The 13,057-nt window shown below is 33.4% G+C and overlaps 1 protein-coding gene across 6 annotated transcripts in view; it reads left to right on the top strand.

Annotated features, from left to right (window-relative positions):
• Amph (amphiphysin) overlaps positions 1–13,057 on the top strand; it is an 83,814-nt gene that overhangs the window by 62,885 nt on the left and 7,872 nt on the right. For 2 of the 6 annotated variants that reach the window (XM_070107930.1, XM_036363318.2), the window contains exons 2-8: positions 8,567–8,702; positions 8,769–8,959; positions 9,018–9,122; positions 9,207–9,377; positions 9,496–9,592; positions 9,685–9,813; positions 11,965–12,681. In XM_070107930.1, coding sequence (XP_069964031.1) covers positions 8,567–8,702; positions 8,769–8,959; positions 9,018–9,122; positions 9,207–9,377; positions 9,496–9,592; positions 9,685–9,813; positions 11,965–12,681 — 1,546 coding nt within the window. Of the gene's footprint in view, positions 1–8,566; positions 8,703–8,768; positions 8,960–9,017; positions 9,123–9,206; positions 9,378–9,495; positions 9,593–9,684; positions 9,814–11,964; positions 12,955–13,057 lie in introns of all 6 variants that reach the window. The other 4 variants (XM_070107932.1, XM_036363320.2, XM_036363316.2 and 1 more) reach the window with 3 other exon arrangements.

Genomic DNA, 13,057 nt, shown 5'->3' with positions numbered 1-13,057 from the left:
GTATTTACCACTTTAAAGGGGGTTCCACTTACACTCTGGTATCACATGCAAATTTTTTGACATGAGAGTCGTGCGAGCTAGTAAAACCAACAGTAATAACGAGATTAATCCGCTAAAACAACAATTTATAAATTCATATTTTAATCAAGCAGGAATATTTCAACGTCCTTTTCCAACATTATGTCCCAGAATAGAGTCATATTTAGATGAAAACCGCTTTTGAGTGACTTTCAACGTCTTTATGATATATTTAAGTGTTACTCGCTATGGAAATTTAAGCGTTATCCTTCACTGAGACTGAATTGTAAGCTTTTTCAGATCACATATCTGTTTTCAATCAACTTTTTTATGATATATATTTTTTTATAGGTAAAATGATGTTTGTCTAAAATAAGCAGTTTGTCCAACTGTGAAGATTCCCTGCGTTAAACGCTTTTGTTAAAAAAATCGATTTTTCTTGAATCGCAAGCGTTTCGGACAGCCCCTTAATGTAGTCAATTAGCAAAATGTTAGCAAAAAAGTGAAAAATTGTCAATGGGCTGCTAAATGGCTCATTAAACAGGCTGTCTATAAGGCATAACTTAAGATTTCTTATGAGTATCTTCACCACAAATGGTTCTACAATATTTCGAATGCCACTTTTTTTCTTGCAAAAATTCAATCGAGCGGTTTTAGGTTAATTCAGCCACAAATTGCACAATTAATTGGGGAGTACCTGTGACTTAACAACTGCTCTTTTTGATACAACCGAGCAGTCGTTCTATCAAAATAATAATTTTTATTAAAAAGACTGGAGCTGATGCTTACCAATCTTGCTGAATTGTTCAAAGCTTAGAAAATTGTATCTAACCTCACTTAATTATTAAAAGTAATTAGAAATTTTATTACAAATTACCTGCTATTTTTTATATTCATTTACAAGAAAAACAAACCGCCTTTTACAATGTTGCAACGCAAATCTTTTCTATTAAATTCTAAATCAAAAGAAAATTACAAGCTTCGAATTTCGCTAGAGAAATATTCAATATGCAAATCCTAGCAACTCATCTGCATATGTACTATACATATTAGCTAAAAATATGCGCGCGTGTTGACTAAATATCACAAAGCTTTATAAATAATCAAAAGCAGCAAAAAGAGCGATGAGATATGAGTTTTGTGTTAAAAGGAAAATGCTTGAAAATATGTCGTCATTTAGCTAAAGACTAGCTAGTCTAAAAGAGACCAAATGCCGGCAACAGCAGTGAGCACAAGTAAGTGTGGCAGAGCAAAAGCAAAAGTAGAAGTGCAAATCATGCTGACATCCCAGCCAAGCGACTAACATGAGTTTACGCTTACAACTGCCATACACATGTACAAACATACATATATACTTATACGTATGCACAAAGTAAAAATATTATATTATATAAAAAGTATGCTGGATTTTGTATGATAAGGCAATTGAAATGTGATTAAATTGTTTTTTTTTTTTAAAGCATTGCTGCAATTTTAACCTTTTTTTTTTGTTAGAAAGTTATTGAATAAATTTTTTGATAATTACTTTGCATAGTTTTTTATATTTACAGTATATACAAGTACTTATATAAATATATTGAATACTTGTATATTTTTCGACAAATTGAAACTGCTGACATTTTGCGGTTTTTTGTAAATTTTTTAGAGAATTTTTTTCGATTTTTCTTGAAGTAGAAAAAGGTTAGGGTCTGAAATTGCTTCTGCATATATTATCGTATTTCAGCGAAAATATCGTATTTCCCTGAAAAGTACTCTCAAAAATTATGTTACGCTAATTTTTTCTAATATCCTAAAAATTATTATCGAATGAACCGAAAGTGTGAATCAAATTCAGTCATAAATACATCTTTTGTAATAAATTTGACTCTGGTTGCACCCCTTTTTCCAGCATAGTGGATCATATCTCGCCACTAACTCTACGGCTATTGGTTTCTAACTGTTCTGTGGTGCCGGTTTAGCAGCATAGACTATTGATTTAACCTACCTCTTAAAAAAGTAGTCCAACCAAATCAAATTAAATGATCTAGGTGACTATGTGTCAGACTCATTTCATTATATGACTCGGCTACCAAAAGTTCTTTCCAAAAAGGTAATGATTTCACTAGGGTTGCCATTAGAAGTATTGAGCTTCTGCGCTACGCTACACTCACTAACTCTCTCCCAGCAAATGGCGCCCTTATATTTCAACCACCACCAATATCAGAAGAAGAGCTAGAGTTGTCGTCTCGCGAATGTAGAGTGACCGTCGCGTAGCTTCGTTCTGAATACTATGGCAAGTTAAACTCTTACTTTTCCAAAATCAACACCGACATACCAAATCTATGTTCTGCATGCAATAGGTCCCCACATGACTCTTAACCACCTCTTTGCATGCCCATAAAACCAACTCACCCTAATACCTCTTTTTTTCATGGTACGACTCAGCACATTTTCTGAGCTTTCCGTTAGTTGATTTCGATGACAATTATCTTGTGCCTTGCCACCATAACAGGGTCTAGATCAGGTATGACCAAAAAATTTAACTCCCAAACGGTTAATATTAACATGACAACCAAAAAATATTTGCCTGCAGTATTTACTATTTTCGTTTCTTCACTTCAAAAAAGTTCCAATTTTTTTCTGAGTGCAAGAAAGCCTGAAGAGTTTCGAAGAAATACGGGAATTTTGTTTATTAAATACTAGTTAGGCCATAAATTTGTCTCGAAGCTAAAGACGATTTTTGGCAAAATATGTAAATGTAAGTTAAAGGAAAAGAACGGGAGTTTAGAAATATATTTTCATACTTTTTTTGCCCGTTGTTCTGCTGTAAGTCGTTTTATGGAAATCACAGTTCATAAATACAAGTATATACTTTGACAGCTGGTTTGACAGCTATCCCTCTACGAAATTCTATATCTCTTGCCACTGTTTAGCTTGTCAACCTACATTCTACTTCATCCACTTACTTGTATTTTTGCCTTAGAGAACTGAAACAATTGAAAACTTTATAGTTCGAAACGGATTTGTATTCTGATTTTATATATATATAAAATCGTGGTTTTTAAGAGTTTTTTACATTTAATATACATAAATTTGCTAGATTCTTAAAATTACTCTTAATATTAATAAACATTTTAAAGCAATTACAATGTGTTGTTATTGTTAGCCAAATGACCTTGAATAGCGTAGGATATTCTGAGGCAATAAAATTGTTGGTTTTATTAATGTAAATAGCAAATGCAAATGAATTCATGTAATAAAACTGGATTTGTAGACAGCGCCAGCAAAATGACGCCTAAAATAAGCGTTGTTCGTTGTGATCGTGGGCGGTACTTGTAACAATTACATGCCAGATTATGTTCATCTACTGATTAATAAAAAAATATTATATATTTTGTTGATTTGTTGATATAGCAAATTTTACAATAAGTGTATGCTGTCATTTTTTTTTCAGAAAGTCGGAAATTTTCCATACATATCTTCAATTGCTTCATTTAAAGTTACACGCTGTTAACAAGGGACAACATGTCGTATGAGTAACCTAATTCATATGTATAGGCACGTACACTATGTATTTGTATGAGATATTTTTATGTGCAGTATTAGTTATCCTGCAATTACTAGTTATAAATAACTCTACAGCGAGTATGAACCACAAGTTCAATTAGCAAGCCGACTAGGAAATTTTCCATACTAGAAAATCGGTACTTCTTGCGTGTATTGATGTCAGTTGTCATAGTTCGATCAGAAATATAGTTCGACTATGAATCAAAGCTATTGGTTAAAAAAACTGATTAAAAAATCGTTCCATAATTGGTATTCTGATGCTTTTCTGTCTAGTTGAATATCTGTTAAGAATTTCTAATTGTAACCTTAGTACAATAGTTTTATATGTTACTGAAAATTAAAATCAGATGCCGTGATGTAAGTATTTGATATGTAGACAAAATATCCATTTTAAATAAAACCTAGCAAAAACGTGTTGAAGGGCAGTAGAACCTTCAACCCTAATGTATCTAAACTGACTAGTATCGTATATCGTTAACCCTTTTTTATATGAAGAATTCCGAAAACTCGAAATTTCTCCTTTTCCCGAGATCGTCAAATAAAAAAGTTTTCCCTGCACGCACTTCTCTCCGATTGTTCAGTGAATATGGCAGCTATATGTTATAGTGATCCGATCTAAACAATTTCTTCGGAGATTACATTGTTGCCAATACTTCATGCCAAATTTGAAGATATTACGTCAAATAAAAAAGTTTCCCATACAAGCACCTGATTCCGATTGTTCAGTTTGTATGGCAGCTATATGCTATAGTGTTCCGATACCGTTCCGACAAATGAGCAGCTTCTAGTAAAGAAAGTACAGGTGCAAAATTTCAGATCGATAGCTTAAAAATTGAGGAACTAGTTCGTATATGTACAGACAGACGGACATGACTTATCAATTCAGCTCATCGTACTGATCATTTATGTATATACATATATTATAGGGTCTCCGTTGTTCCCCTCTGGGAACTCCAAACAGCTCCCTATTAGTGGTGTCTGTTCTGTTTGTGTTTTGTTAAAAAACTTTTGCTTAAATTAGGCTCTGTACAGTTACCTAATAGGTTAATAGGAAAGTCAACCCGAAACCAGTCATTGTTCAATAAACTTTGATCATATTAATCATAATAAACCCTTTTGACCAAGCGACAATCTGTTGAGAGTTTATCGCTCATTGAAACTCTCTATCTACTTCGTAACATTAGTGATTATTTTGTCACACATGTTCTGACAAAAGTGTAACTTTCTCTAGGGACTGCTATCAGCGTTCCTAAAAGAGCTGGACTTAGAAATTTCATTAAAAAAAAAGAAAGGAAAATTCTCGTTAGTCAGAGTCTAGCAAAGAGTGTCGAGTTTGATGCTTTACTTAGATACATACATCTTGCTTTTCAAAAATTAAGATGAATACCCTTACTATTTCCATATTGTCTTACACAGAGTTGCATCTGTGTATGTTTTTGTTCATATTAAGTTCGCAAAATAATGATGCGTCAATGTCAAGGTGAAGTGCACAAATGGCACTATATATAATATTTCACTCCGAACTCGCACTCACAATGAATTCACCGCCACTAAACTTCGCTTGCCATTGTACACCTGTGGCGCGTAAGTTCATTTGGCCCACTCATTCACTTAAACTCGCTCGTCGGTTTCATATTCGAAACTCCACGGTTTGTTTGTAAGCAATTTATCAAATTTACAAAAGCGTGCACGTTGAGTTGCTCAAATTACAGACATTTAAATAAATAAATAGAAATGAAAACAAAACAATGGTAAATTGTTTAGGGGAGCATATGTACATACACTGTTGTGAAAAATATTGAGGATAGTTGTGATATGCATACAAATATGAAAAAATAAATAATTAACATTAGAGTTTATAGTAACTCGAAACAGTAACTCGAAACGGTTATTTTATTTTTTTCTTTGGATTTTTATTGTACACAAACAAATAATTGTTAAGCGAGAATCAACACATATTCTTATAGGAAATTTGCCGATCTACAAAAAAGGCCTGAAACTTGTTTTGGTTTAGTCAACTTATTTCAAGTTATTCGTAGTTTTTTATGATTTTCTGTTGGACTTTAACTTTAACAATATATACATGTGTATATACATAAATGATCAGCATGACGAGCTAAGTCGATTTAACCGTGTCTGTAAATACGCAAACTAGTTTCTCAGTTTTTGAGAGATCGATCTGAAATTTTGCACACGTCCATTTCTCTCCAAGAAGCTGCTCATTTGTCGGAACCTCCGATATTGGACCACTGTAGCAAATAGCTGCCATACAAACTGACCGATCAAAGTCAAGTTTTTGTAAGAAACCGAAGTTAAAGTTTTTTCTTGTTTTATTTGATAACTGCATAATTTTTTTTGCGGATGAGGAGCTGAAAAATGCCTTCCGCATCATTCGGCACAGCAACGTATGTGCCACTTGTAGGTCACTATTAAGTATTTTAGTATTTAAAACACGAAAAAGACATAGAAACCGAAATAAGACAGTTGAACCATAATAATTTTTTCGTTTCGTTGGATGGCATGATCTTATCGCTTAAAAAAAAGTTCACAATTTTGTTGCAATCTGCTGGCAAGAGGCTTTAAAAATCCATTTTTCAGTCCGTCGGTTTTGTTGAGTGCTGTACAATCTCTCCAGGGCTTATTGTACGATTTTCACCGACATTTTCTTCACTTTTTCGATATTTACGACTTAACTCTTGACTCTTGAATCTTTCTTAGAATTCATTAGAAATTCATAGAAATTATAAACAAAACCTTTCCATTCTTTCGTTCATGATGTCACGTCCTTAAACTTTTATGTCAAACGTACTCAAAAACAAAAAATAATAATAACAGGATGATACTATTCTTATTTTCTCTTGTAATCTCATTGCTTCGATATCTTAACTTTATTTCCGGCAAAGTATCAAAATAAAGTCTCTTCTTACGAGTGGGTCTATTATTCTACCCACGACTGTATATGTATATACTCGTACGCATGTATAAAAATATTAGCAGTCAAAAGTAAATATATGCTAGATATATATAAATGTCATAACACTTCATTGCAGTCCAGTGCATTATTTATTTACTCTTAATGCACACTTGTCTGTATGTATATTTGTTTAATTTAAGTAAATATAAGTATGTTATTTCATCTGCATAAGCGCGAATAATACTAACAAACATTGCAAACGCCCAACAAATCGACTAAATTGTACGCAACCAAAATAAATAATTAATAATAATTAAAATAAATAGCGAAAATTCGATTCTTTAGCTAAATACAACAAATATTGGATATATATGTATATTGTGATGGAAATATCGTCGCATTGTTTACAATTTTAAATCTTTTAGAAAACTTTCCACCAAAAAGGCTACTCATATTACCTCTGTGACTGTAAACAACTAAAGACTATTGGGAATCATATTTCATAGCTAAAATTTCTTAGCACCGCAAAGCACTGACCGATCACAAATAAACTACAAACTCGCAATAAAATCTGCTTGTTTGTTGTACTAGAAGAAGTACTAAGTGGCCCACAAAGTCTATATATCTATCTTTTACACTATAAGTTCTAGAGAGTAGTTTACGAAGTTCTATACCTGTTAGGAGACAGTATAATATGTAATAACTTGTACGTCAAACACTAACTTGCGTTACAAACAACAGCAAAACGCTGATTTCCTAGAATCTAACCCTCAAAACCCGAATATAATTGAAAAATCTAAATGTGCACACTAATTTCATTTTGCGATATTTACCGAAATAGACGCTATATGTTAGAGATTGCTTATTAGCGACATCTTTAGAGATTCCATCTAGATCGAAAACTAAATCATTGACTACTCTCACCCACTAACTGCCGTTTAAAGTTAAAAAAAAAAACTAAATTACGAGTGAATGATTGTAATCACCTCCAAATGTCTTTATGATTTGGTTAAATTACGATCTGAGTTAAACTTCTATTTAACCAGTCCAAGTTTTAGTCAATTAGTAAATTGTCTACTTTAATGGAAATTTTTAATTGAATTATGACAGTTAATGCCTTAATTAATTTGGCTGAATCAATAACTTATTCCTGCTATAAGTTCTGTACAAGCTTAGATCGTTCTAAAAATTAAACTGTAATACATTTTTTTAACAAAATTAATTTTTTTTTAACAATGCATATAATAAATTAGCGATGTACAACATTTTATTCGAAATTGTCGCCTTTTGCTTACACACAAGCCCTCAAACGATTCGGTCATTGAGCAGCACCCAATTTCTATTGGTCTTGACGACGTTGCTCGAACAAAAGATTTTTTGAGACTCACCAAATTTCTGTGTGGTATTCATGGACAGGCCATGTTATCCGACTCTGACCATAAACTGTAGTCCGATGGATCCAAATCTGGACCAAATTCAGTCGGGCAATCATCTGCAGCTATGAAACCAGGAATATTGCTTTTAAGCCACTACGTAGTGGTTTTTGCTTTGTGTGCTGGAGCAGAATATTACTAAAAAATCCAATGCTCTACATAGAAGAGGGTATTGCTTAACTGTTTTACCACGCCTTCTAAAACATCATGCTGGTGCACTTTTGCCCCAGTTTTAACCCCTTTTTCACAGACGTAAAGAGAGTTGCCTTTACAGGAGACAAGAGAGTTTTGCAAGAATTTCTTAATAATTAGTTAATTATATGGTAAATTGAGCACAATTAGGGGTTTAATTGTAATACTCAATCCAGAGCTGTTTAGCCATAATATAAGTTGTCTAAAACGTTGTTATTGTTGTAGCGGCAGAATTCTGCCGAGTTGACTGACAGTGCTTGGCCGGATAAAAATCCGGGTCCATTCCGGTTACGTAGGCCGGACGGTTGTGAGAACAACAACAACAACAAGTTGTCTAAAACGTCACTTAATTTCTAATAATATTTTGAATAGAACCACTAATTTAATCAGTTTTAAGGATATTTAAAAAACTATAATATATTTCACATGCTAAAAAATGCTTTTATCTTTAATCATTTAACAGATTTTGCAAAATTTGGGCAAAGTTGACCGGACTGCCGATGATATTTTCGACGATCATTTAAATAACTTCAATCGCCAACAAACTAATGCCAACAGATTACAAAAGGAGTTCAACAATTACATCAGATGTATTCGTGGTGAGTGCTGCGAAATCTAATTGCTAATAGTAATATACATAATAGTTACTTGCTTATCTTTTATAGCTGCTCAAACCGCTTCCAAGTCGCTAATGGATGCCATTTCCGAAATCTATGAACCACACTGGGTCGGCTTTGATGCGTTGCAGGCGCAGACTGGCGCTGCAGAGAGTCTTTGGCAAGACTTCGCACATAAATTGGCAGATCAAGTATTGATTCCGTTGAATACATACACCGGACAATTTCCGGAAATGAAAGTGAGTCGAATTTAATGAAAATAAATGAAAAGAGATATATAAAAAATGTCTTCCATAGAAAAAAGTGGACAAACGCAATAGAAAGCTGATTGACTATGATGGCCAACGCCATTCATTCCAAAGTCTTCAGGCCAATGCTAACAAGCGCAAAGATGATGTCAAGGTAAATGTTGTTGTTGTTTCAGTGTAATAAAATTTAAATACATACAATAATTATTAATTTCTTTTCGCTTACTGAAAACTAAAGCTCACCAAAGGACGCGAGCAGCTGGAAGAAGCTCGTCGCACCTATGAAATTCTCAATACCGAGTTGCATGATGAGTTGCCCGCCTTATATGATTCAAGAATATTGTTTTTGGTCACCAACTTGCAGACGCTCTTTGCAACGGAACAAGTGTTTCACAATGAAACGGCTAAGGTGCGCTTTAAACAATAATAAAAAAATAATTAAAATTCATTTTAAAAAATAATTAAAACTTGTTTTAAAAAATGTTGGAAAAAAATTTGCAAAAATATAAAAAACTGCTTTATCTTAGATCTACTCCGAACTGGAGGCGATTGTGGACAAATTAGCAACGGATTCTCAACGCGGCTCGAATACGCTACGAAAGCAAACTAGTAAATTTATGGAAAGTACGTCAAGTCAAAACAAAAAAAAATTTATTTGAAATTTAAAATAAAATTACAATATTTACCCGCTTGCTATCTCTCTCTTTCACTGCTAGGCACTGCCTTTTCCGCTCCAAGCCCCACAAAGACGTCACCATTCAAGCAAATGAACAACACAAACACCACCAATAACAGTAACTATCAAAATCAGATCACCACCAATGGCTCCAGTAATGTCAATAGTCGTAAGTACCTTAGTACACACATACAAATACACCATTTAACTACTAGCTTCGTAGGATGTGTTGTGCTGTGCTAATTTTTTTTTTTTTTTTTTGTTTTGGTACTTTTACGCTTTTAGTAGTGAAAAGCATTTAAATGCCAAAGCATATGCAAGCGTGTGTTTGTGTGAAAGTATGCCAGTGGGTGTGCAAGTGGAACATTCATCTTTTAATGTTTTATTCAAAATATATAATTTTATAAATATTTTTGAATGCCAGCACAAAAATGTTGTTGGCCATTTTAATATTGTTTTTTTCTGTTCTCTTTTTGTAATATTGTTTGTTTATTTTCTTTTCACTTCTTTACTTTCGTATATACGTATATATAGCTGAATAAAAAAAATAAAAAATTTTTTGACAAAATTTGCATTTGCATAAATTAAATTAAAAAATAATTGCTTGCTTTAATTGTAAGCTAAATACAATTCGATTTAATATTTTGCACACAAAACTTGTTTTGAAAATTATAATGCTTTTAAAAATTGGAAATCGCAAATTACAGAGAAAAAAAGACAAAAAAAAAAACAAAGTTATACAATAAAAGTATGTATGTTATGCATACAATAACATGCACTTGCATTGCTTTATTAGCCACGAAAAAAATTAAAAAAAAAATTAAGCACATTTTGTCTCACTTAATAATATCGAATCGAATTTAGCTTATTTATTATGACCCTATACCATTTTAATTTCTATAAAACCCCACATTTTATGAAGTTGTGTGTGCCGAGTACATTAGCCAATTAAATTATATTTAGATGATAATTAAATTATAATTATAATTTCTTATTGACAAACATTTTATTTGCAGTAGAAGTAGTTATGTTGTAGCGTTATAATTGCATACGTTTATGGCCATAAAATTGTATAATCATAATTTTTTTTTTCAATTTATAATAGTTACAATTTTGGTTTGCTTTAGTTTTATAGTTATCTTACATAACACAATATATAGAAAAGTAAACTTTCATGTAGTGAGCATTTTTAACTACTAAACGTGGTTATACAATGTTTAAAATTTCATACTAAAATTATTGCAACAAACAGTTTCGTTAAAAGTGTCCGTTATATTGGTGATCACTTTTTCGCATTTACTCTTTGATCATGCCTAGATTTGGTCAAAAGTTGAAATTTGAGTTTTTTTCATGAAAAATTTAGATATACCATATCCATAATTAGAGCGGTGAATACAGTGATAATTCGAACCCCAATTTATGTAATTCGCTACATTTTTATTTTATTAGAAACACAAAGAGCTATAAACCGATTTTAACTATCCTTCAAATCTTCATAGTTTTAAGATTTTTTTCCAGCAGACATTTTATTTTGATCTAAAGACACGTAAAATTAGCCAAGGGCCAGATCCGTGGAATACCAATTTTTAACAGCAACATTTTTTTTATTTTCCATTAAAAAAGTTTTTTTTTATTTCTTGTTTTTGTGCAAATACCAAAACTTGCCTCAGATATGCTGTATTTCACGAGCTATTGCGCACTTTCAACCTGACTGGTAGCAAGACACATTCGATCAACTCTGAAATTACATTATAAGGCTAGAAAATTTAAGTTGTATTACTTAATTTTATTTTGAATCTAAAGTTTATAAATATATGGGGTTTAACGAACATTCAAAATTAAAATTAAAATATAATTATATTAAGACATATGCTTATAAATAAGCAGCAGTACGAGTGTGTATGTGTGTTTTTTAAGCTTTGCTTTTAATTTTGACATCCAAATTTTGCATGTAATGATACCTAAATTTATTATTTTTATTTGTAATTAAATTTTATATATTGCTAAATTATTGAAAACAAAAATTTTATAACATTTGAATTTGCATGTGATGAGTTTCTTTTTTTTTTCTTGTTTTCCCCAATTTTCTTCATTTATATATAACGTTTCGTTTGGAATGCTTCTAACAACTGAATTCTGCAACCAACTTAACCAAAAAATAAAAAAAAATACAAAATACCTAACCTCATAAACATACTCTGGAACAAAATGTAATATACAATTGGCTGACAAAATTCGCAAATCGAAATTCGTCAATGCACATACGAAACAACAAACATAAACACATAAACAAACAAAACAAAATACCAAAAACAAACAGCATCATCCACATCCACAAGCTCCTCACATCAAACATCCAGGCTTGACTCAGTTTCTCCAACACCAGAATCCACACCGGAAAATTTGAAAGCCGCCGACAATGCTGCTGCAGACACCAACATCTCAAGCGCCAGCACTGGGCCAGCATCAACGCCGGGCAGTAGCCCCTTAATCGGCACACTAACGCCACCTCCATATCAAAGTGCAGCTACTGCTCTGCTTGCGAACGCTTCGAATGCAGCGACGCTCAATAACAGCAACAGCAATGGCGGCGTTGAACCGCGTCCAGTTGTCACACCGGAAAGTCCCAATGCGAACACAACGCTCGACTCTGCTGCGGCTGGTCTAAACGACAGCGCTGCCGCTGTGGAAATCAAATCCGATGCTGCTATTGAAGTGGCAGTCAACAACAAAGAAAACGATGTCTCGATTGCTGTGCCAGCAACAATAACAGCGCCAATCACACTAAAGGCCGAGGAAAGCAGCAGCAACAATCCAAGGAAATCGTTGAAGCTCACACCGGAACAGCTGAATGGCAATGCTAACGGCAACATCAGTGAAAATGCCGTGGCGCCGCAGTCAACCAACGCCGACGGCAACGTCAATGCCAATGCAAACGCCACCACAGCCGCCGCAACGGCAATGCCACAAGCAGCAGCAACGCCGACCGATGTGAACAACGGCAATGCGACGGATGAGACGAATAAGAAATCAGGAGGTAAAGTCATTCAAAAGTCACCAAAAAGACACAAAGCACAGTTATTGAACCCATTGAATTTGATACGTAAATCACGCGCTGTCGCGTCCAATAAAAACGAAAGTGTTGTTGAAAAGCGTGCCGCTACCAATGACCTCAATATTATTGATAATGTAGCTACAACAAATGTTGTTGATGAGCCAAATCTGAATATTGAAAAAAGTCAAAAAGTAGCCGCGCCGGTTAGTAAAAATCCTTTCGAAGAAGATGAACAAATCTACGAGATACCAACCGGTGAGTACACATCTCGTCGGCACAGCGCCAATGAAACGAGTACATACATGCTATGTAGATCGTTTACGATCGTATGCTTCATCACTTCTCTTCTTCTTCTACT

Source organism: Bactrocera oleae, chromosome 4, assembly GCF_042242935.1.
Source record: "Bactrocera oleae isolate idBacOlea1 chromosome 4, idBacOlea1, whole genome shotgun sequence".
NCBI classification, from domain to species: domain Eukaryota; kingdom Metazoa; phylum Arthropoda; class Insecta; order Diptera; family Tephritidae; genus Bactrocera; species Bactrocera oleae.
This window is presented reverse-complemented; position numbering and strand designations above follow the sequence as displayed.